This window comes from Tachyglossus aculeatus, chromosome 11 (genome assembly GCF_015852505.1).
Source record: "Tachyglossus aculeatus isolate mTacAcu1 chromosome 11, mTacAcu1.pri, whole genome shotgun sequence".
Taxonomy (NCBI): Eukaryota; Metazoa; Chordata; class Mammalia; order Monotremata; family Tachyglossidae; genus Tachyglossus; species Tachyglossus aculeatus.
Genome location: NC_052076.1, coordinates 32653596 through 32680161, shown reverse-complemented (window position 1 = coordinate 32680161; position 26566 = coordinate 32653596). Strand labels below are relative to the sequence as shown.

The following is a 26566-nucleotide window of genomic DNA, read 5'->3' as shown; positions in this document are numbered from 1 at the left end:
CCTGCCTCCAGACGGCGCAGGGCCGGAGAAATATGAAGGCAATCTCCTCACACTATAAATCTGCTGCCTCCATAGCCCTGACAGGTGGTTGGACAATCCCAACCCATTCATCAATTAAATCTCCCAATTTGTCGCCGGAGAGAGCCCCTTGTCCTTGGCTCAGGGAGAACCAGTAGTTCCCGGAGCCCGGAGCCCGGAGGAGGCGGCGGTGTTCTCACCGGGGCTGGCATCCCCGGACAGAGCGGGGAGGGGAGCTGAGCTCGGTTATCTTGGGGACACAGCTGTGGACTGGAGTGGATGGCCAGCTGTGCTGGGGGGAGGTGGGTGACTGGGCCCAGTTTCCAAACCTGAAAGTGCTTCCTAGCCTGGCCATCCCTGACCCATTTGTACTTCCTGAATTTCGGGCCAAACTGGCCGACGCCCCAACCCTGCCCTTTGGGTGCTGATGATTTCATGGGGATGAACAGACCAGCTGTTGAGGACAAGGGGGCGTGAAGTTTTTGTTCCCTTGTCTTGCATCAGGAAAGTCTCCCTGGAGGTGGTGGGCTTAGGTATCAGGCAGAAAGAGGGGTTTAGGGCCAAGACAAAGGACTGGTGAGAGATCAGCTGGGGCCTGGTCCTCATTTTGCTTAGCTGTTTAATGTGGAGGAGGTTGGAGCCCCCAAGAGGTCCCTGAAGTTGGGAGTCTGGAGTGTCTTTTTTATGGTGTCTGTTAAGCGCTTACTATGTGCCAGGCACTGTATTTAATGCTGGAGTAGATACGAGCTAATCAGGTTGGACACAGTCCATGTCCCACATGGGGCTCACAGTCTTAATCCTCATTTTACAGGTAAGGTAACTGAGATGCTGAAAAGTTAAGTGACTTGCCCAAGGTCACCCTATAGACACATGGTAGAGCCGGGATTAGAACTAAGGTCCTTCTGACTCCCAGGCTTGTGCTCTATCCACTGGGCCACGCTGCTGGGCTGGCAATGCTCTGAGAAACCCTCAAAACATCTCCAACCCTAGGGGAGTTCCCCCTCAGTACAAGAGCCTTCTGTGTGAGTGGGGTGTGTCTGAGTTAAGAATCCCCCAGGATCAGAGAGAAGGAAGTTTGGATACATGCAAAGTTACCACCCCCACAGACCCTCTTGGGGGTATTGGGCCTTTGATCTGCTTACTGCCTGGGAAGAGTACCCCTTCAGCTCAGCTCCACCAGCCTCCAAGGATGCTTTCTGACAGATCCCAGCCCTGAGAGGGACCCAAGGGACCAGGTCTGCCTTTTTTTCCGATGGGTGCAGTTGGAGATAGGGAGATGGGAGGAATTTGGTCAGGGAGCCCCTGGGATCAGAAGTCCCGAGGTTACAACTTCCCCACCACTGTCACTTCCTCTCAGCAGCTACCCAGCTTGGGGGGACTGGAGCACTTTAACCATTAATCTGTCCTCTGGAAGAGTAGAGGGCAGCAGCTCTGGAAGGCAGCTGTAGCAACCAGGAATAGTTGGGGTCCATCAGGGCTTGAAGGATTTTTCCTCATTCCCCTACCCTGGGACTCCTCCCTTCCACTCCTCATCCTTCCTACCTTGAAAAGCCTCCTTAGTCCTGTCTGGCTTCCCCTGCTTCCTAAAGCTGTTCTTGATCAGCTCCTCCAGGAAGCCTTCTTTATTCACCCCATTCATCCTCCAGTGTACCATCAAAAGTCACAGCCTACTCCATCCCTGAATCTCTTAATCTCTTTTGTCAGCTGGACCGTTTATTCATCTGATCTTCCCTACAGGACCTTGGGCTCATAAGGTCAGGGCTGTGTCCATCCTCTCTCCCCAGCTGGATTGGGGGCTCCCCGAGGGCAGGACCCTGTCCATTCCACCTTCCCTAAACAACCTGGGGCTCCCCAAGGTCCATCCCCTCTCTCTTACCAGATTGGGGGCTTCCCTAGAACAAGACTGCGTCCATTGCATCTCTCCTACTGGATTGGGTCCTCCTCCTCCAGGTTAAGACTGTGTCCATCTGTCTTCCCTCCTGGATCTGAGCCCCCCAGAGTCAGTACTTTGCCTTCCCATCACCCCTACTGGATTGGGAGTTCCTTGAGGGTGGATTCATGTCCATCCTCTCTCCTTCACTGGGTTGGAGTCTCCCTGAAACAGCTCTCTGTCAGGAACTTGGCTTTAGCGCAGAGCACTAATCAGTCAACAGATGGCATTTATTGAGTGCTCACTGTGAGCAGAGAGTTGTTGCCACAGCCCCATGGGGTGAGAAGCAGCATGGTATAGCAGATACAGCACGGGCCTCGGAGTCAAAAGGTCATGGGTTCTAATCCCGAGTCCACCACATGTCTGCTTTGTGACTTGGGGCAGTTGGGCAGTCATTTCACTTCTCTGGGCCTCAGTTACCTCATCTGTGAAATGGGGATTAAACTGTGAGTTCCACGTGGGACAGGGACTGCGACCAACCCGATTTGCTTGTATCCACCCCAGTGTTTAGTATAGATCTTGGCACATATTAAACGCTTAAAAAATGTCATTGTCATCATCATCAGCCCCTCATCCTGACCCTGGCCTCTCTTCCACCTCTGCAGCCCACCCTGAAGATGTTGGCACCAGCCTCTACTTTGTGAACGACTCCTTGCAGCAGGTTACCTTCTCCAGCTCCGTTGGGGTGGTGGTGCCTTGCCCGGCTGGAGGGTCCCCCAGCGCGTCCCTCCGGTGGTACCTCGCCACGGGCGATGACATCTACGACGTGCCCCACATCCGGCACGTCCACGCCAACGGCACGCTGCAGCTCTACCCCTTCTCGCCCTCCGCCTTCAACAGCTTTATCCACGACAATGACTATTTCTGCACGGCCGAGAATGCAGCCGGCAAAATCCGGAGTCCTAACATCCGGGTTAAAGCAGGTGACGGGGTGGGGAGTTGCGGTGTTTGTTCCTGGGGGTGGGGGCATGAGGGTGGAGGTGAAATGAGCCACTGCCCCTAGTGTAACACTTCCATCAACCAATCAATAGTGTTTATTGAGCCCTAACTGTGGTCAAAGCACTGCATTGAGCATTCAGGAGCAATGGCGGGGCCCAGTAATAATAATATCTGTGGTATTTGTTAAGTGGTTACTATGTGCCAAGCACCCTACTATGTACTAAGAAGGATACAATCAAATCAGTAACAGTTCTTGCCCTATATGAGACTTAAGGTGGGTGGAGAACAGGTATTGAATCCTCATTTTATGATTGAGAAAACTGAGGCATCTAGAAGTTAAATGACCTGCCCAAGGTGACACAGCAGGCAAGTAGCAGAGGAGGAATTAGAACCGAGGTTGACGTGGCTTCCAGTTCTGTGCTCTTTCCACTAAACTGTGGTGCTATAACTAGAAAGAGCACAGGATCAGGAGATGGGAGACCTGGATTCTAGTCCTGGTTCTGCCACTTACCTGTTGAGTGACCTTGAGAGCGTCACTTGACTTCTCGGTGCCATCATTAGAAGCAACCCCCTTGTTCCAACTTGGGGCTCCTTGCAGTGAAAGTGATTTAGGTTAGATTTAGGTTAGAGTGATTGAGGGTGAGTATCTGAAGAGCTTCCTAGACTCCTAGTCCAGGCCCTCTACCTCTGAGCCAGGGAGTGTCTACACCATTGAACTCAGATGGTTGTGCCTAACTGCAAAGATTGAAGTTCTGTCTGTGTTTGCAGACTTCGCAGTCACAGGTTTGTCTGTGACTAAGACTGGGGGACTTCTGACAATATTGAGGATTCTTTGTTGGGGAAAGAGAGGGTTTTAATGTGTTCCCAACTGAGGCAGGGGATAGACCTAATGACTTTGGGAAAATCACCCCCATATCAGTATCACCAGGATTAAATGAGGCCCACCTTGTCCAGAACATTGGGCTATATACTTGGGGGATATTGTACTCCTCCAAGAACTTTGTACAGTGCCCTCTGGCCTGTGAGCACCTTGAGGACAGGGAACATGTCTACCAGCTCTGTTATGTTTATATTAATGTCTGTCTCCCCCTCTAGTTTGTAAATTCATTATGGGCAGGGAATGTATCTGCTAATTCTGTTGTATTGTACTCTCCCAAGTGCTTAGTACAGTGCTCTGCACATGGTAAGCGCTCAATAGCTACCATTGATTGATTGTTATTGTGCTCTCCCATGGTGGTAGGCATTCCAAAATTACTATTTTTACCTGCCCTTGAGGAGCTTACCATCTAATGAGAAGGAAAAAAAACCCACAAAAGTTCAGTCTTGTAGGATGTGAGAATAGATGTAAGACCTATAAGCAGATAAATAGATAATCAGTAGCTAAGGAGATAAATACTTGAATGCTGATATAGGCAAAGAGGTCATGTGAACAAAAAAAGGTAATTAATCCAGGAAGACCACTGGGAGCAGTGCAGGGGGGAGGGGGCACTGATGGGACAGGGACAGTGTCTGACCGGATTATGTTTTATCTACCCTAGAGTTTGTTCAGTGCTTGGCACATACTAAGTGCTTAATAATAATAATAATAATGGCATTTGTTAAGCGCTTACTATGTGCAAAGCACTGTCCTAAGCGCTGGGGAGGATACAAGGTGATCAGGTTGTCCCACGTGGGGCTCACAGTCTTCATCCCCATTTTACAGATGACAGAGAAGTGAAGTGACTTGCCCAAAGTCACACAGCTGACAAGTGGCGGAGCCAGGATTAGAACCTACGACCTCTGACTCCCAAGCCTGTGCTCATTCCACTGAGCCACATACCACCATTATATTTATTATTCTTTATCCATCAATCATATTTATTGGATGCTTACTGTGTGCAGAGCACTGTACTAAGCTCTTGGGAGTGGACAATATAACAAAGTTAGTAGACATGTTCCATGCCCACAACGAGCTTAGAGTCTAGAGGAGAAGAGAGCGCAGAAGTAAGAGGAGGATAGATAACTCTCTAGAGGCCAGGTTCAGGAGAGGCTGGACCAGCAGGGGAGAACGCATTTCCAATTAAGTCCAGGGCAGGGGTCTCGTGGAAACTTCCTGAGACAAGAACCTGGTGCTGAAGAGTGTTGTTGGTGGCCCACGCAGGGGTAAGTCCGGGCCAGGGTCCATTACTGCGGCTTCAGTGGTCAGAAGGGCAGACTAGAATGTGACATTCACCTAGAAAAAGAGAATTCAGGTCGAAGGAGCCAGATTTCTTTTTTGTAATGACCTTGGAGGCCAGAGGATAGGTCAGGGTGTGAGCTGGTTTAGGGGGTCAAGGAAAGGCCCGTCTCACCTGGGAAATCCAGCATGGCACAGTGGAAAGAGCCTGGGCTTTGGAGTCAGAGGTCATGGGTTCAAATACCGGCTCCGCCACTTGTCAGCTGTGTGACTTTGGGCAAGTCATTTAACTTCTCTGGGCCTCAGTTACCTCATCTGTAAAATGGGGATTAAGACTGTGAGCCTCCTGTGGGACAACCTGATCACCTTGTAACCTCCCCAGCACTTAGAACAGTGCTTTGCACACAATAAGCGCTTAATAAATGCTATTATTATTATTATCATTATTATTATTATTATTATTAAATCCAAGCTTCCTCAGGGCTGTGGGGAGGGAGGGTCAGGAAACAACTGAATGTAGGGAAATTCGAACACCGGAGGGAAGCGGGGTGGGAGCGGGGCCCAGGGTGCAGCTGCTTAGTAAGAGGGTGGCTTAGGCTACAGGGAAGGGTAAGGACACTCCCTCAGGTGTCTTCCTGCAGCCTGGCTTCTCTGGTTTGGGGGTGTCCCCCAAGTTACATCAGCTGGGAGTCTAGGCCACTGGTTCCCCTTCGCTGTTCTGACTGACTTTCTGTGTCCGCTCGGGGCACCCAGCAAGATGGCAGGACTTAACTCGTGCTGCAGGAGAAAGCTAGCCTGGAGTCCTTCCATAAGCGGTCAGGCAGTCCAGACCAACTTAGGTGAAAAGACTGGCAAGTCGGGGGATTCACTGGCCTCTCCCCTCACCTCTTTTAATTAATTAATTCATTCATTCAATCGTATTTAATTGAGCGGTTACTGTGTTCAAAGAACTGTACTTAGCACTTGGGAGAGTACAGTACAACAACAAACAGACACATTCCCTGCCCACAATGAGCTCACAGTCTAGAGGGGTCATTGAGGAACCCCCAGAAGCTAATGTGACAGCCTCCTGACTCCAACTCCATACCATTGACCCAGCCTCAGAGGAGGCTGGGAGAAGACTGATATTTGTTCTGCAGGTGTGTAGGAGGGGTTGGTTGTCCTGGCAACCATGGCCTAGAGGTGGTGTAGAGGAGAGTCCCTCCGCACCCCCAGAAGGTCTGGAGACCAAAGCTTTTGGAAAAGCAACATGGCATAGTGGATAGAGCAAGGGATCGGGAGTCAGAAGGACCTGGATTCTAATCCCGGCTCTGACACTCGTCTGCTGTGTGACCTTGGGCAAGTCACTTAATTTATCTGTGCCTCAGTCTCTTCGTCTGTAAATAAATTGGGGATTACCTCAATAAACTCATCTGTAAAATGGAGATTAAGATTGTGAGCTCCATGTGAGACATGGACTGTGTCCAACTTGATTAGCTTGTATCTACCAGAGTGCTTAGAACAGTGCCTGCCACATACTAAGCACTTAACAGATACCATTAAAAAAAAAGTCAATTCAGCTTGGCCAGAATCTGGGCAGGTGGGAAGAGAAGGAGTTACTAATCTATTGGGTGGCTGTAGGGAGGGCAGGAGAGCTCCCTCCCCCATTCCACCCTGCTCCCACCCCAGTCCTATAAGAGTTTTCTTAAAGAAATGAATCAGTCCCCAGGACAGCCTCCCCTGGTCAGAGAGGACAGGGAGGAGGGAGTCTTTATTTTATAGTATTTGTTAAATGCTTACTATATATAAGGCACTGTACTAAGTGCTGAAGTAGATCCAAGCTAGTCAGGTGGGACACAGTTCATGTCCCACGTGGGGCTCACAGCCTTAATCCTCATTTTAGAGATGAGGTAACTGAATCATGGAGAAGCAAAGTGACTTGTCCAAGCCCACACAGCAGACAAGTGGCGGAGTAGGAATTAGAACCCAGGTCCTCAGACTCCCAGGTCTGTGCTCATTCCAGTAGGCCACACTGCCTCTCTTGAAAGATGGGTAGTCTTCCTGAAAGCTTGTGGGGGCTGTACCCCTTTGAGGAATGGAAATGGGATGGGTCTGGGCTGGTGGAGGCCTGGAGGTTTACTGAAGTCCCAGGCCAAAGAGGCTTTGGGGAGGAAAGTGGTGGGATCTGGGGCCAGGAGGCCTGGGGTTTTTGTCGGGCCTGGATCTGAACCAGAAAGTCAAGACATGGAAGGGCCAGCCTTGGTCAGTCTACAGTCCCTGGTCCAGCTCCTGCTGATGTCTACTGGCTTTACCAGGTATTAGTGTCAGGGTATGTAGAAGGGTTTGGGGCTGCTGGGCAGCACAGATAGCGGGAGAAAGGGATGTGGGGTGAGGGAGGAGTAGGGGACAGGATACAGTGGTGAATCTTGTTGGGGTGCTATACCAGGTCTTCCCACAGGCCTTGGTTTCCTCAGAGTTTTGGATTTATTTATAGGATTTACATGTGTGACCCCGAACACCAGATGTTATTACCCTAAGACCTGGAGAAGCAGCGAGGCCTAGTAGATAGAGCTTGGGCCTAAGAGTCAGAAGATTCTGGGCTCTAGTCTCAGCTCTGCCATTTGTCTGCTGTGTGACCTTGGGCAATCATTTAACTTCTCTGTGTCTCAGGTACCTCATCTATAAAATGGGGATTAAGACTGTGAGGGCCATGTGGGACAGGGACTTTTTCCAAACCGATTAGCTTTTATCTACCCCAGTGCTTAGAACAGTACCAGTGATTAGAACAGTGCTTTGCACATAGTGAGCACTTAACAAATGCCCCCCAAAAAGTACCTGGCACATAGTAAGCACTTAATAAATGTCACAATTATTATTATTATTATTGTTAAGATCTACCCTCCAGATATCTAGAAAAGTCACCTTTCCATACTTTACTAGACTTTTCCAGGAACCTGACTCATCCAGATTCATGCAAACCTCCAAATCCCAATGGAGAAGCCCAGAACCCCCTGTCATGCCAGAAGGGTGGGCCCTGGAGGGAGCCCAGACTGGTCAGGAAATGGGCCCTCTGCCACCCAGGATTTTTCCTCCAGACCCCAGGAGCTGCCTCAGGCACCTTGGACCCTCTCCTACCCTTTAATGGGTGACTAGGAACAGTAGTAAAATCAAATCTCCTGGAGTACCCACCTACCCTAACTGGTTTCCTTATCAGTATTGACAGCATCTGCTTACCAACTGGGTGTAGAATGCTTTCCTGGGCACCAACTTCATTCGTTCATTCATTCAGTTGTATTTATTGAGCACTTACTGTGTGCAAAGCACTGTACTGAGAGTTTGGGAGAGTCTTGTCTTATGCTGTCGAGTTGTTTCTGATCCACAGCGACACCATGGACACATCTATTCCAGAACGCCCTACCTCCATCTGCAATCATTCTGGTAGTGTATCCATAGAGTTTTCTTGGTAAAAATACAGAAGTGGTTTTCCATTGCCTCCTTCCGTGCAGTAAATTGAGTCTCTGCTCTTGACTATCTTGCTTGGGAAAGTACAATGCAACAATAAACAGATACATTCCCTGCCCGCAATGAGCTCACAGTCTAGAGACGAGCTTAAGGGCCCTGGTCTAGGTGCTTAGGGGAAAGGACAGAAGAAGATTATCATAATCTCAGTGCTGGGAGAGTTTACCATCTAATATGAAAGATAGTAAACACAAACTTACTAATATACCATAATTAAGGTAATAGATCAGGTAAAAATAAAGTGAGGAAATAAATTGATAAATGAAGATATAGTAAATACTTAATGTGATAGTTATTACTGTTCTTATTATTATCATCATCATCATCCCTGATGAGCTAATGAGCTGGCACAAAGCCGAAGGTGAAGGAATCAATTCGTCCCAGTCGTTTTTCACATAGAAGTTTTGGCTACCTGTCCTCAGGTGGCTTTCACTTGAAAAGCAGTGCAGCCTAATGGATAGAGCACAGGCCTGGGAGTCAGAGGACCTGAGTTCTAATTCTGGCTCTGCCACTTGTCTGCTGTGTTACCTTGGGCAAGTCACTTAAGTTTGCTGTGACTCAGTTTCCTCATCTGTAAGATGGGGATGAAGAATGTGAACCCCACATGAGACATGAACTGTATCCAACCTGATTATTTTGTATCTACTCCAGTGTTTAGAACGGTGCTTGATACATAGGAAGTGCCTAACAAGTACCATTAAAAATAAAAAATTAAAATAAAGTATCTAATGCTCTTATAGACCAGTCTCACATGAGTGAGCATTTCTCCCCAAAACTAATCAATCAATTATATTTATTGAAGACTTACTATGTGTAGAGCCCTGTACTAAGCATTTGGGAGAATACAACATAAAAAAGTTGGGAGACACGTTTCCTCCCCACAAAGAGTTTCCTTTCGAGAGGGAATGGAGAGGAAATTGCACAGGGATGGGGATGAAATTTACACATACACGTTCTCAATTCTCTCCCTTCTCCCCAGATAATCGATGGTATTTATTAAATGCTTATGGGATGCAAAGCACTGTGCTAAATGCTTGGGAAAGTACAATATAATAGAGTCGGTAGATACGTTCCTTGGCCACAAAGAGCTTACAGTCTACAGGGGGAGATGGATATTAAAATCTACCTAACCCTCCCAATTTAGAAAAAAAAAAAGATTTTCAGGTTTGTTGGTGTTTTGCCATTTTAGTAAATACTCTCAAGGCTGCACATAGGTTTAAGCAGCATGGTGTAGTAGAAAGAGCACAGCACTGGGAATCAAAAGACCTGGGTTCTAGTCCCAAATCTGCCACTTGCCTGTTGTGTGACCTTAGGCAAGTCACTTAACTTCACTGTGCCTCAGTCTCTTCATCCGTAAAATTGGGATTCAATATGTGTTCTTCACCTCCCTTAGATCGTGAGTATCATGGGAGACAGGGACTGTGCAATAAGCTGATTTTCTTGTTCCAATATTGCACCACTGTCACTGATGGCTTTTTTGAAAGCACGGCGTAGCAGATACAACAAGAGCCTGGGAGTCAAAAGGCCATGGGTTCTAATTCTGTCTATGCCACTTGTCTGCTGTGTGACCTTGGGCAAGTCACTTCTCTTCTCTGGGCCTCAGTTCCCTCAACTATAAAAAATGAGACTGTGAGCCCCATGTGTCCAACCCAATTTGCTTGTAACCACCCCAGCACTTAATACATTACCTGGAATATAGTAAGTGCTTAACAAATGCCATCATCATTATTATTATTGTTAGTGTTAATAATAAAAATAATTATTATTATCATTGTATATGTTAAGCACTTACTATGTGCCAAGCACTGTACTAAACAACCGGATAGATACAAGATAATCAGGTCTCATGAGGCACATATTCTAAGTGGGAGAAAGCACAGGAATTGAATCCCCATTTAGCAGATGAGAGAACTGAGACAGAGAGGAGTAAAGTGACTTGCTCAAGATCACACAGCAGATAAGTGGCAGAATCGGGGTTAGAAGCCAGTCCACTAGACCATGTGGCTTCCTATGATGCCTATTATACTTACCCCAGTGTTTAGCACAATGCTTGGCATATAGTCAAGGCTTAGCAAATTTTACTATTATTACCAGTAATAGTAGGGAAGGGGGTGTGAGCCTCGTGAAGGGGCTGGGAATGTCGGTGGGATTTGTGCCAACCGGCAGGAGTGGGAAAGGTCTAAGTGGCAGTGGGAGGGGAGGCGGAGCAGGGGAAGTCCAAGCCCCGGACTTCTGGGAATCCTTCGCTCCGAGGTTCAGTGGCCCAGCTTGTGACTCCATGCTCTCTGCCCTCGTGCAGTTTTCCGGGAACCCTACACCGTCCGCGTGGAGGATCAAAGGTCGGTGCGTGGCAGTGTGGCTGTCTTCAAGTGCCTCATCCCCTCTTCCGTGCAGGACTATGTTAGCGTGGTGTCCTGGGAGAAAGACACCGTCTCCATCATCCCAGGTAAGAGCAGCAGAGGAGGCTGGCGACTCACGGAGAGGGGACTCGGCAGGGGAGGTCTTGGGGTCAATGACTGGATTGCTGCGGGCTGGACCAAGGGTCCTGGCTGGGGTCCTGGGTTCCTGGGTTCTTGGGTTCGAGCGTGTGCTGGGCTCTCGTTGGGTGGCCTCTGAAGCAGTCGGTCTTGGTCCCTCCAGACTGGAAGCTTGTTGTGGGCAGGGATGTTTCTGCTAATTCTGTTGTATTCTCCCAAGCTCTTAGTACAGTGTTCTGCACACAGTAAGCACTGAAGTGCTGGAGAAGCAGCGTGGCCTAATAATAATGATGGCATTTGTTAAGCGCTTACTATGTGCAAAGCACTGTTCTAAGCACTGGGGGGATACAAGGTGATTAGATTGTCCCACGTGGGGCTCACAGTCTTAATCCCCATTTTGCAGATGAGGTAACTGAGGCTCAGAGAAATTAAGTGACTTGCCCAAGGTCACACAGCAGACATGTGGTGGAGCTGGGATTCAAACCCACGACCTCTGACTCCAAAGCCCGTGCGCTTTCCACTGAGCCACGCTGCTTCCCCACACTGCTAAAGCACAAGTCTGGGAGTCAGAAAGACTTGGGTTCTGATCCCGACTCTGCCATTTGTCCACTATGTGACCCTGGGTAAGTCACTTCACTTCCCTGTGCCTTAGTTACCTCATCTGTAAAATGGGGATTAAGACTGTGAGCCCTATGTGGGAAAGGGATTGTGTCCAACCAGATTATCTACCCCACCACTAAGTATAGTGCCTGGCACATGGTAAAGCACTAAACAGATACCATTAAAAAAAATCAGTGGTATTTATTGAACGCTTACTGTGTACAGAACGTTGTACTAAACTCTTCAGAGAGTATATTGCAATAGGGTTGGTAGATACGTTCCCTGCACCATTAGAAACTGAGTCAAGTGTCATCTTGCACATGTTACTCAAAAAAGCACAACACATGCAAGAACCTGGGGAAACGGAGTCTGGTCCCCCTCCGTCCCAACCAGGCTGGCCTTAGGCCTGGAGTCTGTTGGCTTGGGGTGGTATAGGTAGAGGTAGCCCCCTTATCACTACCATACACACTCCAGGTTTGCGGGGGACTGCTGTGCCCTTATTGTGTGTCATGATATGTGTGTATGTGTGCACGGGCATATGTGTATGTGGGGTTGGATGGGTGTAAAAGTGAATTGTAGGTGTGTGAGAATCAGTGAGCATTGTGAGTCTGTATACTTCAGTCTGGATGGGTGATTGGGCACTTGAAATGTGTATGCTCACGTGAGTTGTGTGTGCGTACCCATAAACATGCCTGTCCATGTGGGTTTGAACATAGGTGTGCATCTATGTGAGTGTGTGTGAACTAATAAGTCATGACCTTCTTCAAGTTCATTTATCCATTCATTCATTCAATTGTATTTATTAGGCACTTACTTTGTGCAGAGCACTGTACTAAGAGCTTGGAAAAGTACAATACAGGAATAAAAGAGTGACAATCCCTGCCCACAGTGAGCTCACAATCTAGAGGGAGTGTGTTCAAGTGTGTTCATGGCAGGCAAGCTGGCTGTATCAATCAGCAATCCTATTTATTGAGTGTTTACTGTGTGCAAAGCACTGGACTAAGCACTTGGGAGAGTACAATGTAACAGAGTGTATGTGCATTCATTGGTGTGTAGGAGCAGTTGTGTTGAGTTGCGTATGCAGGAAGGTGGTAGGTGTGATTGTGTACGGTAGTGAACCGGTTTTCCACTCTAGCAGGAGAAGCCCTGGTTGGACATAATAACAATAATAATAATAATAATAATAATGGCATTTGTTAAGTGTTTACTATGTGCAAAGCACTGTTCTAAGTTCTGGGGGGGATACAAGGTAATCACGTTGTCCCACGTGGGGCTCATAGTCTTAATCCCCATTGTACAGATGAGGTAACTGAGGCTCGGAGAAGTTAAGTGACTTGCCCAAGGTTACACAGCAGACATGTGGGGGAGCTAGGATTAGAACCCATGACCTCTGACTCCCAAGCCTGGGCTCTTTCCACAGATCCCCGCTGCTTCTCGTAAGGAAGAACTGTCAACGTCCAGGGTGTTAAACATTGGAGCAGGCCACTGAGGGGTCCCCACCTTAAGCCTGGGGCTCTCTGAGGGCAGAATGGACTTCTGAATGGTGTCCTGGATAGTCTGGTTGTTCCTGTGGTTGGAGGCAGGGGGATGGACTTCATGACCTCTCGAGGACTCTTCTGCCCAGGGCTCTAGGATTCAAGCGACATAGGCACAGTGTAGCCCATGGTCCCCCAGGGCCATGGTACCCAGGGGGTGCACAGGAGTCTCCATTTTATAGATGAGGCTACTGAGGTACAGAAATGGACTTGCCCAAGTTCACCCAGTAGACAAAGGGCGGAACTTGTTTTGTTGCCTGTCTCCCTCCTTCTAGACTGTGAGCCTGTTGTTGGGTAGGGATTGTCTCTGTCTGTTGCCGAATTGGACTTTCCAAGCGCTTAGTACAGTGATCTGCACATAGTAAGGGCTCAATAAATACAATTGAATGAATGAATGAATAATCCTGGGAGGAACAGGAGACACCTAAGCCGTATCCCTCGCGACTCCAGGTGGGGAGGGGGAGAAGCCACCCTCTGGTGCCCCTCCCCCTCTCGCCGCAGTGCCCTGGCAGGCCGCTCAGTGCCATCTGGACGTGACCGGGGACGCCGACGTTCCTGAATGTCAGCGGGGTTTCCGGCTCAGAGCGGCGTGAACTAAAAATATGTGCCATCAACTGTTCCACCCCCAGGGTGGGCGCCGGCGTCTGTTCCTGCTTTGACCTCTGTGATGACACCAGCTTTTAAGGCCTGCAAGTGGGTTCGGGGTGACTCCCAGCTCTGTGCTGGGCCGGGCAGAGTGGGGAGAAGGGGAGGTCCCATGGGGATGCCCTGGGCCTCCCCTCGTCTAAAGGGCCTAGGGGAGGGGCTCTGGGGCAGGGGGACTTGGGGAGAAGTTGTGGACAGAAAGGGGGCAAGTTGGGTGGGAGAGGAAGATGGAGGCCTCAGGACTACACGAATCCTGACCCCCGTCCTCCCAGTCGTCTATTTGAAATCCCCGCCGTTGTTCATTCATTCATTCGTGAGAAGCAACATAGCTTAGCGGGTAAAGCACAGGCCTCGGAGTCGGAAGATCACGGATTCTAATCCCGGCTCCGTCACTTGTCTGCTGTGTGACCTTGGGCAAGCCACTTCACTGTGCCTCTGTTACCTCATCTGTAAAATGGGGATTGAAACAGTGAGCCCCACATGGGACAGGGACTGGGTCCAACTCAATTTGCCTGAATCCACCCCAGCACTTAGTACAGTGCCTCACATAGTAATAATAATAATAATAATAATAATAATAATAATAATAATAATAATGATAGCATTTATTAAGCACTTACTGTGTGCAAAGCACCGGTCTAAGCACTGGGGAGGTTACAAGGTGATCAGATTGTCCCACAGGGGGCTCACAGTTTTCCTTCCCATTTTACAGATGAGGGAATTGAGGCCCAGAGAAGGTAAGTGACTTGCCCAAAGTCACACAGCTGGCAATTGGCAGAGCCGGGATTTGAACCCCTGACCTCGGACTCCAAAGCCCCTGCTCTTTCCACTGAGCCACGCTGCTTCTCCAAGCACTTAACAAATACCATCATTATTGTTATTTCTATTATTCATTCATTCAATCGTATTTATTGAACACTTACTGTGTGCAGAACACTGTACTAAGTGCTTGGGACTGGTAGGTGGGCATGGCAGGTGGTTCCTGCATGCAGGTATCCTGGATGGACATCCTGGCATCCAGAGGCTCCATGGCTTTCTGCTACTATTCCTTGCCTCATGCCTACATGCCTACGCATGTGTGTGTCAGTCAGTCAGTTGTATTTATTGAGCACTTACTATGTGCAGAGCACTATACTAAACACTTGGGAGAGCACAAGAGAATAATAAAACAGATACATTCCTGCCCACAGTGAGGTAACAGTCTAGAGGGGGAGACAGATATTAATATAAATAAATATATTGCAGGTAAGGACATAAGTGCTGTGGGGCTGGGAGGAGGGATGAATGAAGAGAGCATGTGTGTGCAGGGTAGGGGGGTGCGTCTTTATGCCAGTGTGCACATGTCCTCGGTGTTTTGTTTTCCCACTTAGCTCATGGCGGGCAAATTTCACCGAGATTTCAAACACTCCCCGGGAAACACTCCGCCCTGGTCTTCCTGCCGCTGCAGTGGACACAGAGTGGAGCTGAGCCATTTGGTTAAGTTGGCCACACTGTAAGTTACCCTGAAATCAAAGATAAATTCCTTTATAGAAGGCTATCCCACACATAAATCATCATTAGACTACCTCATTTCTGTTTAATGCCTACCTAACTGTGCTGGAATCTAAAAATGTGTGTTTAGTGAAGTCAAGGGTTGCGGGGAAATTATAGGGTTTTCAAAAACCCATTTGCTTTGCCGGTGCTCACATCAAAATCAATCTTGCCTTCAGTCCTCAATCTCCCAGTGAACACGCAGCCCGGCTTCCTGAATTCTGGCACTTAATGGCGGGTAGCGTTTGTTCAGGGGAAGCCAGTGGCACGGATGGAGCGGGGAGCCAGGGACTAGCCACATGTCCTCCCAAGCCAGGGGTTTTGAACCCATGGCCAGCAGCAGGCCTGCCCAGCAGAGCCCACTTCCTGCTAGCCTGCCCTTGGGGGAGGAGGACAGGCAGAGAAAGATTGGATGTGGAGACTGGAGGCTGGAGACAGGCCAAATTGTAAACTCTAGACTGTAAGCTCCTCTTCTAATAATTATAATACTTAATAATCATGGTAATTGTTAAGCGCTTACTAGGTGCCAGGCACCATTCTAAGCATTGCGGTGGATACACGTAAATAGTGTTGGACACAGTCCCTGTCCCACGTGAGGCTCACAGTTTCAATCCTCATTTTACAGATGAGGTAACTGAGGCACAGAGAAGTCAAGTGACTTGCCCAAGATCGCACAGCAGACAAGTGGCAGAGCCAGCTTGAGAACCCAGGTCCTTCTGACTCCCAAGCCCATGCTGAGCCCTATGTGGAACAGGGACAGTGATTTGCTTGTATCTCTCTGGGCATTTAGTACGGTGCCTGACAACCAGTAAATGCTTAACAAATACCACTCCGCCACGTTGCTTCCATACAGTCTTCTAGACTGTAAGCTCCTTGTGGGCAGGGAATGAATCTACCAACTCTGTTGTATTATTCTCTCCTAAGCACTTAGTACAGTGCTTTGCCATACAGTAAGTGCTCAATAAATACCACTGATTAGAGGCAGAGACTGGAGGCAAGCCAGACAGGAGGGTGAGAGGCTCAGGTTTGAGCCTGCAGGGGTTGAAGGGTAGGAGGGAGAGAAGAAGGAGGAGCTGACAGACTGCTTGTGAGAGGAAGAATTTACTTGAACAGAGAGCCCTGAGACACATGGACAATGGGGTCGAAGTGATTGCCTTCCTTTCCTGGTCAGATGCCAGGTTTGAAGTTTAATGGGTCACAGGAGGGAGAGTCAGGGATGAAAAGAGGAGAGTCAGGGGTATTGGGCAGTCCATGTTGGGTCACTGGAGGGAGAGTCAGGCATGAAGAGAAGAGTGTTGTGGGGTTGGATGGTCCATACTGGGTCACTGCAGGGGGAGTCAAAGAAGGAGAAAGGAGAGGCAGAAGTGTTGGATGGTCAGTGCTGGGTCACTGGAGGAGAATCAGGGATAATAATAATAATAATGATGGCATTTATTAAGCACTTACTATGTGCAAAGCACTGTTCTAAGCGCTGGGGAGGTTACAAGGAGATCATCTTGTCCCACGGGGGGCTCACAGTTTTTAATCCCCATTTTACAGATGAGGGAACTGAGGCCCAGAGAAGTGAAGTGACTTGCCCAGAGTCACACAGCTGACAATTGGTGGAGCTGGAGTTTGAACCCGTGACCTCTGACTCCAAAGCCCAGGCTCTTTCCACTGAGCCATGCTGCATCCCTCAGGAATGGAGTGAGGAGAGTCAAATGTGGTGGATGTTCTGTCCTTTAATCATGCACAGGTAGCATGAGCTGGTGGAAAGAACCCAGGAGTGGGAGTCAGCAACCAGGCTTCAAGTTTTCAAAAACTTAAATGATGAAAAAAAAAAAGAGTCCCAGCTCTATCACTGGCCTGCTGCATGATTTTTGGCAAGTTATTTAGCCTCCCTGGACCGTAGTTCCCTCATCTGTAAAATGGGGATAAGTTAGGGTCCAATACTTGGGCATAATGGGTCCTCCAACAATGTGAGCATGACAGAGGTCGGGGTGGGGTGACAAGAGGCTGGAATGACACGGGGGTGACCCAGCCCTTACTGACAGATGTCGCCCAGGGTCCGCCCTGGGTCGAAATGACCAGTCTACTGGGGGAGGGGGGAGAGAGGGGTGGTCCAGTCTGCTACTCCCTCCCCACTCCCACCCCCACCCCCCGCAGTCCCCTAACCCCCAGCCCTGTATTCTGTATGGTTAAATCATAATAATGAAAACCAAATGAAGATGAGGTGGGCAAGGGCAGATATTGTGCTTGCCTCAGTGCCTAGAGAGAGTCTGGAGATCCCGACAGCAGGAGGCCAGGGGGTAGAGCCAGACCCCAGAAGGGTCTATGAGCAGGCTGGGAGCACATTCAGCCAAACTCAGGATGGATTGGTGCACCCTCCTTCCTCACCCCCGGTTCTGGGTCGGGGCCCAGCACTGAGAAGGCAGGTGGAGTTGGCAAGAGCTTGCCACTCAGGGGGAACCATGGAGAAAGATGAGTGTGGGTGCCGAAGAGGTGGGTAGATATCGTTACCAACCCCTCCCTCCCCTCATTCTCCTTTCCACACAGGTTGTGGGCTCGGGTTACCCGAGAGTGGGGTGTAGCGTCACCGGAGATGAAAGGTGATCTCCCCACTTGGGGTAGCTTGGGCAGGAGGGGGGGTGCCACTGTGCCAGGATGTCGAGGTTTCGCCAGCTGCCAGTTTGGTAATTGGTCTCCCTTGGGTTTGGGCCTCCCTGCGATCGCCAAGGGCCAGCTCTGTCCCTGAAACCACCTCAGATCCAGCCCTGAGTGGCCTGCTAGGTGTCCACAGGAGTGGCAGGGGACTCGGGTTCTGGTTACAGACAGGACCGAGATGTCTGTGGTAATTCTACATGTGTGAGCCACCCCTCGCCTGGGCATGTTTGATGGGTAGAGCCTGGCCCGTGGCCTGTATGCTCATTCCTGAGGGTCCCGGGTGCTTGCCCTGTGCCAGGTTGTGGATTAGGCACAGTGAATCACGTTGACGTCTGGGTGGGCTTCGCCTCTGACCTCACCTCAGTCTGGGTGCTGGGGTTGATGCCCTGGGTGCCAATGCTTCATTTTCAGGATGGGGGTGAACTTGGGGGCTGGGAACAGGAGGAGGAAGAAGCAGAGGAAGAAGGGAGGAAGAGAGGAAGGGAATGGAAGAGGGAGGAAGAGAAGGGAAAAAAGGCAGAGGAAACAGAAGGTATGAAAGGAGGAGAGCAGTCTCATTCTCCTTATTTGGTCCTCATCAGACACTGGGGCTGGGTGACCATGGGTCCCTTCACTTCCAAACTGTTCGACCGCTTGTTGGACTCCCAGCCTACCTGCTGTCATGGTGAGGGCCCCACCAACCCCACAATCACCATAGCTCTCCAGCGAGGTTCCGCCACTGCTAGCCCAGCTATGTAACCACAGCTGAAGTTTCTGGTTACAGCAGCAATAGCAGTAGTGGTGCATCCCCTTCTTGCAATTCCAAAATCCCAGCCCCGTCTACACCGCTGCCCTGTGCCCTGTGGGAGCCAGAAGCCATTTTCATTATTTTTGTCCTCCCACAGTCAGTGGCAGGGAGTGGAATTGTCATCTTGGCTCCATCTTGGTACCCTTTTGACTCCAAAGGGTAGGGTGGGATGGTTACGGCCATTTCCCTGCCCCAGAAGTTGGGCCAAGCCCTCAGGATCTATGGCCCTCAGGAAATGGGCCATTGTGATCACCACTGCCCAGCGGGGTTTTCCCCACTTTCTCCCCACCGGCTGTGTGCTCTGAAGTAGCTGCCTCCTTCACCTCCATCCAAAGCCAGCCCTGCCCTAATGTGACCTCCTTGAAGTCTCTGTTCATTCATTCATTCATTCAACCGTATTTATTGAGCGCTTGCTGCGTGCAGAGTCCTGTTCAGAACAGAGCACCAGAGTAGGTGACTAGAACCGTACAATCAAAAAAGACAGGACCTCCTGTCCTCCAGGAGTTTATAGTCCAGTTGACAAACACGAAATAAAAACATCGATATGAGCAAAGATGAAAATGGAAACATTGGGAAATAAAATGAATAAATGTGATGAACAGATCATGTAGGTGAGTTCAGGAGGGCTGGGTGGCAGCATAACCAAGAAGGTGGGAATTAATCAGGAAGATCTCATGGAGGAGGAGGTGGAGAAGACTTTGAAATTCCAAATTCCCAAATCTGCCGCTCCAGCCCTGACCCCTCTTCTTCTCTGCAATCTTGCATTTCCTCCTGCCTTCAGAACACCTCTATTTTGATATCCCTCTGACACCTCAAATTTTCCATGTCCTAAACAGAACCAACTCCTCATCTCCACACCCAAACCCTGCCCTCTCCGTCTTTCCCATCACTGTAGACAACACCACTATCCTTCCTATATCACAAACTCAAAACCTTGATGTTATCCTCAGCTTAATCTCTCTCATTCAACCCACATATTCAATCTCTCACTGTCCTAAAAATAATAATAAAAATAATGGTACCTTTTAAGCACTTACTATATGCCAAACACTGTTCTAAGCACTGAGGTAGATACAAGTTAATCAGGTTGGACACAGTCCCTGTCCCACATGGGGCTCACACTCTTAATCCCCATTTTACAGATGAGGTAACTGAAGCCCAGATAAGTTAAATGACTTGCCTGAAGTCACACAGTGGACAAGTGGCAGAGCTGGTATTAGAACCCAGGTCCTTCTGACTCTCAGGCCCGTGCTCTCTACACTAAACCATGCTGCTTCTCAAATCCTGTTGCTTCTACCTTGGCAAAATTGCCAAAAATCTGCTCTTTCCTCTCCCCCCAAACTGCTACTGCACTGATCCAAGCCCTGATCCTAACCTATCTTGATCACTTAATCAGCCAGCCCCTTTGCTGATCTTCATATTTCCTGTCTCTTCCCACTCCAGTCCTAATGTCACTCATGCTGCTCCAATCATTTTTCTAAATAAACATTCAAACCATGCCTCCCCACTCCTCAAAACCTCCAGTGGTTGCTCATCCACCTCTGCATCAAATAGAAACTCCTTACCATTGACTTCAAAGCACTCAATCCAACTCTCCCCTTCCTACCTTACATTGCTTTCTTACTACAACCCAACCCACACACTTGACTCTTCTAACACTGTTCCTCTAGCTCATCTATCTCACCTCCTGCTCCTTGCCCACATCTTCCCTCTGGGCTGGAACTCCCTCTGATCAATCGATATATAGTATTTATTAAGTGCTTACTGTGTGCAGAGCACTGTACTAAGCACTTGAGTGAGTACAATATAACAGAGCTGGTAGACATACTCCCTGTCCACATCGAGCTTACAGTCTAGAGAGTGAGCTTCATTCCTATGTGATAGTCCACCACTCTCCCCACCTTCAAAGCCCTCCTAAATTCACATCCCTTCCAAGAGACCTTCCCAGACTAAGCCCTCATTTCTCCTACTCTCTCTCCCTTCTGCATTGCCTATACCCTGTACTCTTTAAGAAGCACTTGATATTCACTTCACCCTCAGCCCCACAGCACTTATGTACTTATTCATAATTTATTCTGTCTGTCTCCCCCTCTATACTGTAAGATCCTTGTGGGCAGGGAACATGTCTACCACGTCTGCTGCGTTATACTCTCCCTAGAGCTTAGTACAATGCTCTGCACACAGTCAGTGCTCAATAAATATCATTGATTGACTGATTTGAAAGCGAGGAAAGAAGGAAGTGGTTTCGTAGATTTGAGGAGACAGGGTGTCAGCAATTGGTGGATACTGACAAGCCATATGTTGGCAACTTGTACTTCCCGAGCGCTTAGTACAGTGCTCTGCACACAGTAAGCACTCAATAAATATGATGGAATGAATGAATGAATATGTTGGGGTGGTTAAAAGAGTCACTGGGAGGAGTTAAGAGTGTGAGCTGGAGTCTGGTGGGAGTGGAAAGCAATCAGTGGAATTTAGCATCTTTTGAAGCAGTATGACCTTGTGGAAAGGACATGGGTGTGAGAGTTAGAGAAGCTGAATTCTAATTCCAGCACTGCCACTTGTCTGTTTGTGTTCCTGGGCAAGTCACTTAACTTCTCTGTGCCTCTGTGTGTGAGACAGGTACTGTGTCCAGTCTAATTAACTGGTATCTAGCCCAGTGCTTAGAATGGTATTTGACATAGTCAAATAGCCAATATATTGTTATAATGTGCTCTTCCAAACACTTAGTATGGTGTTCTGAACACAGTAGGCTCTCAATAAATAATTGATTGATTGACAGAGTTTTTTATAGTTATTATTGTTATTATTATTCGGCCTTGGAAGAGTTGGTTGACATGATCCTTGACCTTAAAGCACATACAATTATACCATTATTATTATTGCTATTGTTATTATTATTATTAATTACCCTTGGACAAGTTGGAAGACATGATCCTCGACCTTAAGGAGTTTACAATCTAGTGCGGAGAGACAGACCCTGAAATAATTTACAGATCAGTGCAGGAGGAAAAGGGGGCCATGGACATGATTTAATGTCACGTAATTAGAGATATGGATTTACGTGTCCCAGTTGTGAAGACATAAGTACTCAGGTTATGCCAGAGTGCTGTGGTGGAAGTAGCAGGGAATACAATCTGGGAAGATCCTACTTGTGGGAGGAAGGCAGCCAGTGAAGTCAATAGTGAAGAGTTTTTTTTGTACTCCCCCAAACGCTTAGTACAGTGCTCTGCACACAGTGAGCACTCAATAAATACCACTGATTGATTGATTTAGGGAGACCAGGGAGCTTTTGGAGGTTTTTGAAGAGAGAAGTGTTGTGTGTTCTCAATATTGATTTGAGGAAATTGAACTGAGCAGTCAGTTGTGAGGGAGAGGAGAGATCCTGGAGGGGAAGAGGCCGGTAAGAAGGGTGATGTAGTATTTCATCCAGGAGGGAAGGAAGCACGAGGCCTGGGGTAGTGGCTGAAAAGGTGGAAACGAAGAGGAGAAGTCAGGAAATAAATATTAGAAGTCAGCAATCTAGAAGGGAGAGAGAGTAAGGGAAATGAGGGCTAAGTCAGGGAAAGCCTCTTGGAGGGGATGTGAGTTTAGGATGGCTTTGAAAGTAGGGAGAGTGGTAGACTGTCACACAGGAATGAAGCTCATTCTCTAGTCTGTAAGCTCGATGTGGGTAGGGAGTGTGTCTACCAATTCTGTTACATCATACTCCCTCAGGTGCTTGGTACAGTGCTCTGCACACAGTAAGCACTCAGTAAGCACTTCCCCCAACTGCATGTCTTCCCCAAATATCTCCCTTTCTCCTTCTGTCCTCCTTGCCATCTCCCCCTGCTTGCCTCATGGTCTTTCTCTGTCTTTTCTGTCTTTCCCTTTCAAATCTCAATACTGATTTGAGGAAGTTGAACCAAGCAGCTGTTTGTGAGGGAGAGGAGAGATCCTGGAGGGGAAGAGGCCTATAAGAAGGGTGATGCAGTAGTTCAGACAGGAGGGAAGGAAGCACGAGGCCTGGGGTAGTGGTTGAAAAGATGAAAATGAAGGGGAGAAGCCAGGAAATAATGGGGAGGAAGTCTGCATTCTTCTGAGTTGCCTATGCACTTGGGACTATACCCCTTAAGCACTTTGGTACTAACTCCCAACAGTCATTTCTTCTTCTCCCACTCCCTTCTGCGTCACCCTGACTTGCTCTCTTTATTGATACCCTCTCCCCCTGAGCCCCACAGTACTTATGTACATATCTCTAATTCATTTATATTAATATCTGTCTCCCCTTCTAGACTGGAAGCTCATTATGGGGAGGAAATATGTCCGCTTATTGTTGTGCTCTCCCAAGTACTTAGTACAGTGCTCTGCACACAGTAAGTGCTCAGTAAATACGATTGACTGACTTATGTACCTGTCCTTATACTCTCTGCCATCCCCTCTCTGCACTTTATTTCAGTGTCTGTCTTCCCCACAGTATTGTAAACTCTTTGAGGGCAGGGATCGTGTCTCTCAATCTTAAGCACTTTAGTGCAGTGCTCTGCACACAATAAGCACTCAGTAAATACCTTAATAATAAATGCCATTGGTTGATTAGGAACATGCTGGTCTCATTTCAAGCCCCAGTTCCAATTCCCAAAAGTATAGTATTTACTGAACACCTACTCTTTGCAGAGCACCATAAGAGGAGCTTGGAAGAGAACAATAGGGTTAATAGATCTGATCTCTGCCCTCAAGTCTCTCAAGGGATTTACAGTTCACTCTTGGAAACCACCTAGGCCAGTCCTTGTCTCTAAGTAGGACTGATCATAGCCCAGGCCACACCCCAAGAGATCTCCTGTTTTTAAAGATCTTCAGGTTAGGAAATCACATGGTCTCCTCCTTATCAGAAAGTTCTCCCCATCATCTTACCTTGATCCCTTTTATTGTAATATCTTCCTGCAGAACAGACCCCAGGACTCCTGATCTGCTTGCTTTATCTGGATTTTTCCCTCAGTAACCATACCATGGAACATTTAGGGCCAAGCCCACCCTTTTCTCTGTCCTCATCTCTGCCTTCCCTTCTCTCCCTGCCTGCCTGCCCATTTCCCTGTCTGCCTCTCTGCCTCCCCTTTTCCCCCTGTCTGCATCCCTGCCACCCCCTTGTTTCCCCCCCATCTCTTCCTTGTCTCCTCATCTTCCCCCATCCGCCTGTTTCTCCCCCACCTATCTCCCTTCCTCCTTCTGTCTTCCTTACCATCTCTCCCTGTCTACTTCACTGTCTTTCCCTGTCTTCCCATCTCCCCGCTCTGCCTCCCCATCCTTCCCTCTCCAGTTTCCTACCTCTGTCTTCTCATCTGTCTCTCCATCTCTGCCTCACTGTGTCTCTCTCCTTCCCTCCCTCCCTCCCTCCCCACATCTCTGCCTCCGGCTTCTGTCCCTGTATCCCCATCCCTCTTTGTTTCTCCCCCCTTCTTCCCCACCCCACCAGGCACAGTCAAACCCCTCCTTCCCGAAAGGGTTTTAATTATAAAGTCGCTGTTTCGAGAATAGCTAATAAACTGGGGTGAACCAGCGAGCTGTCACTGCTGTCTTTCAGATCTTTCCTCCTCCCGCGGGGGGCGGGTGCCACGGGGGAGGGGACGGGCTCTATCTTTTATAACTTATTGCTTGCAGGCCTTGGCTTGCCCTCTATTTTTAAAACTGTACTTTCCACTTGGGTCCTGTTTCTCCATCTGGACCTCTGATCTCATCCCCGAAGCCCCAGCATGGGCCGTCTGGGGTCAGGGGTTGGGGCCGGAGCTGCCCTGTGGCTGGTGTCAAGCTGATTCCCCCTGGGTTCAGTGAGGGGTTCCCCCCGCCCCCCACAACTGGGAACAGGGAGAGCAGGACTGGGCTAGGGCAGGGATTCCCAGACCCCTTGAATTCCTGGTTTCCCCCTACTAGGGACTGAAACTCACCTACCCCAAGGTTGAGCCTACCTGTCTGCCCAGAGCTTCCTCCTGAAATCTCTCCTCCGACCCTCTTGCTGCAATGAGAGGCCTCCACCCACCCCCCTCTCCAGAATCCTATGGCCATAATTATCGTTCCCCTTTATGAAGGTGGGAACACAAGCCCAGAGAGGGCAATGACTCACCCAAGGTCTCTCACACACCGGGTCTTGGGCAGATCTGAGACAGGGCACCATTATCGTCCTCCGTGGCAACTGAGCCAAACCTCCAGGGGATGGGGGCAGTTGTCTGGATCCTAGAAACCCTTTCTGTCCCGACTGATCGATCTCTGCTTCCTTTGAGGCCATGCTTGATCTCCCTCTTCCAGCCCTGGCATCCGGATCAGCGAGATGCCTTAGAAACTATTTCTCTTCCTCTCCTCTCCTTTGGCAAGATGATTCCAGATCCCCACTCGAGAGCCACGATGGCAGAGTCATGTGAATCATGGACATGGGGAGATGAAGGAGGGAGGAGAAGGGCTGGAAGTTCCAGGCTGGGGATGCTGCTCCCCCAGGATGGACCTGGTTCCTATTGAATTCCTTTTCAGAACTGGTGATCCATGGTTCTGGATTCAAATCCCACCTATCCCTTGGTACAGTCTGGAACAAGGTGGTGAAATTCTAACCCAGGCAAGGGGGCTACGGGCTGGGGGGAGAGGAGGTTCGCCAGGAGATTTTGGGGGTTTGCCAAATCCCGTGGAAGGGAACCCATCTGGCTGCTCCCCAAAGTCTAAGTTTCCATCAGTCAGGACCCCCTCCCTCTATCTCCTCCTTTTCAGCCCCGAGGGGCCCGGGCTGCTCTTGGGGTAGGGGAGTTGGGGAGAAAGCTCTGGCCCCTGGTGATGTTGGGTTGGGGGGAGCTCAGGGCGGGATGGGGTGGGGGGGAGGACTGACTGAATCTTTCCATCCTTCCCCGGGGACTTGGCGTGAATTTTATCTAATCGCCATGGCAACAGATGGGGAGAAAAAGGAGAGGAGAAAGGTGTGAGCAGAGCGCCTTTGCTGTGATAATTCAGATTTATATATTCAGATCAGATTGGAGTGGGAGAGGGTTTTTTAAGGGAGCAGATGCTGCAGAAGGTGCCATCGCAAATCGTGTGGCACAAATGTTTGATGATCCTACCCTTTTAAAGGTGGGGGGGGCAGTTTCCTGCAGATTTTCCGGAATATAATTATTCCATCAAACCCATCGCAACAGCCTTCATTACGCCGGGGAATGCAGAATCACGTTGTGGCAACAGCACGCTTGCATGCACACACACACACACACACACTCTCTCTCTCTCACACACACACACACACACACACACAGAGGCCCACATTCACACACCACACACACACACACACACACACACACACACACACACACACACACACACACACTCGCTTTTCCTCCCTCTGGCTTTCACATGCTTCCGCCCTCTCACCCCCTCACCCTCACCAGCCAGTGTTTGTGGACAGAATGGCCAGACAGCCCAGATTCTGACCTCTCCTAGGGTCATCCCAGCCAGGACCAGAGATGGCATCCTCGGAGACCAGTCCAGATAGATCTTGAGGCAGGGGGAGATGATCATTGCTGGGGAGAAATTGAGCTGGTGTCCCTGCCCTGACCCCTCCCTAGGATGGACTCTGGACTCTGACCAAAACTTATCTTCCCACTCTCCGTCACCTCCTAACTCAGGCTCACCTCCTCCAGGATGTTTTCCTGGATTCCCACTCTCCATCCCACACCCCCCTCAGCCTGGAGCCATGTGTGGGGTTGGAGAGGGGCTGTCTGAGGCCCCTCTGGGTAGTCCCAGCTCCTGACCCAAGATGGAGGCTACCTTCTGCTACATGTGTGCTCTGCAGGGACTCGTTTTCCCCCA

At 49.2% G+C, this 26566-nt stretch overlaps 1 protein-coding gene across 3 annotated transcripts in view; it reads left to right on the top strand.

Annotated features, from left to right (window-relative positions):
• DSCAML1 (DS cell adhesion molecule like 1) overlaps positions 1-26566 on the top strand; it is a 244631-nt gene that overhangs the window by 11781 nt on the left and 206284 nt on the right. For all 3 annotated transcript variants that reach the window (XM_038754515.1, XM_038754516.1, XM_038754517.1), the window contains exons 2-3: positions 2554-2871; positions 10840-10986. In XM_038754515.1, the coding sequence (XP_038610443.1) occupies positions 2554-2871; positions 10840-10986 (465 nt within the window). The remainder of the gene's footprint in view (positions 1-2553; positions 2872-10839; positions 10987-26566) is intronic.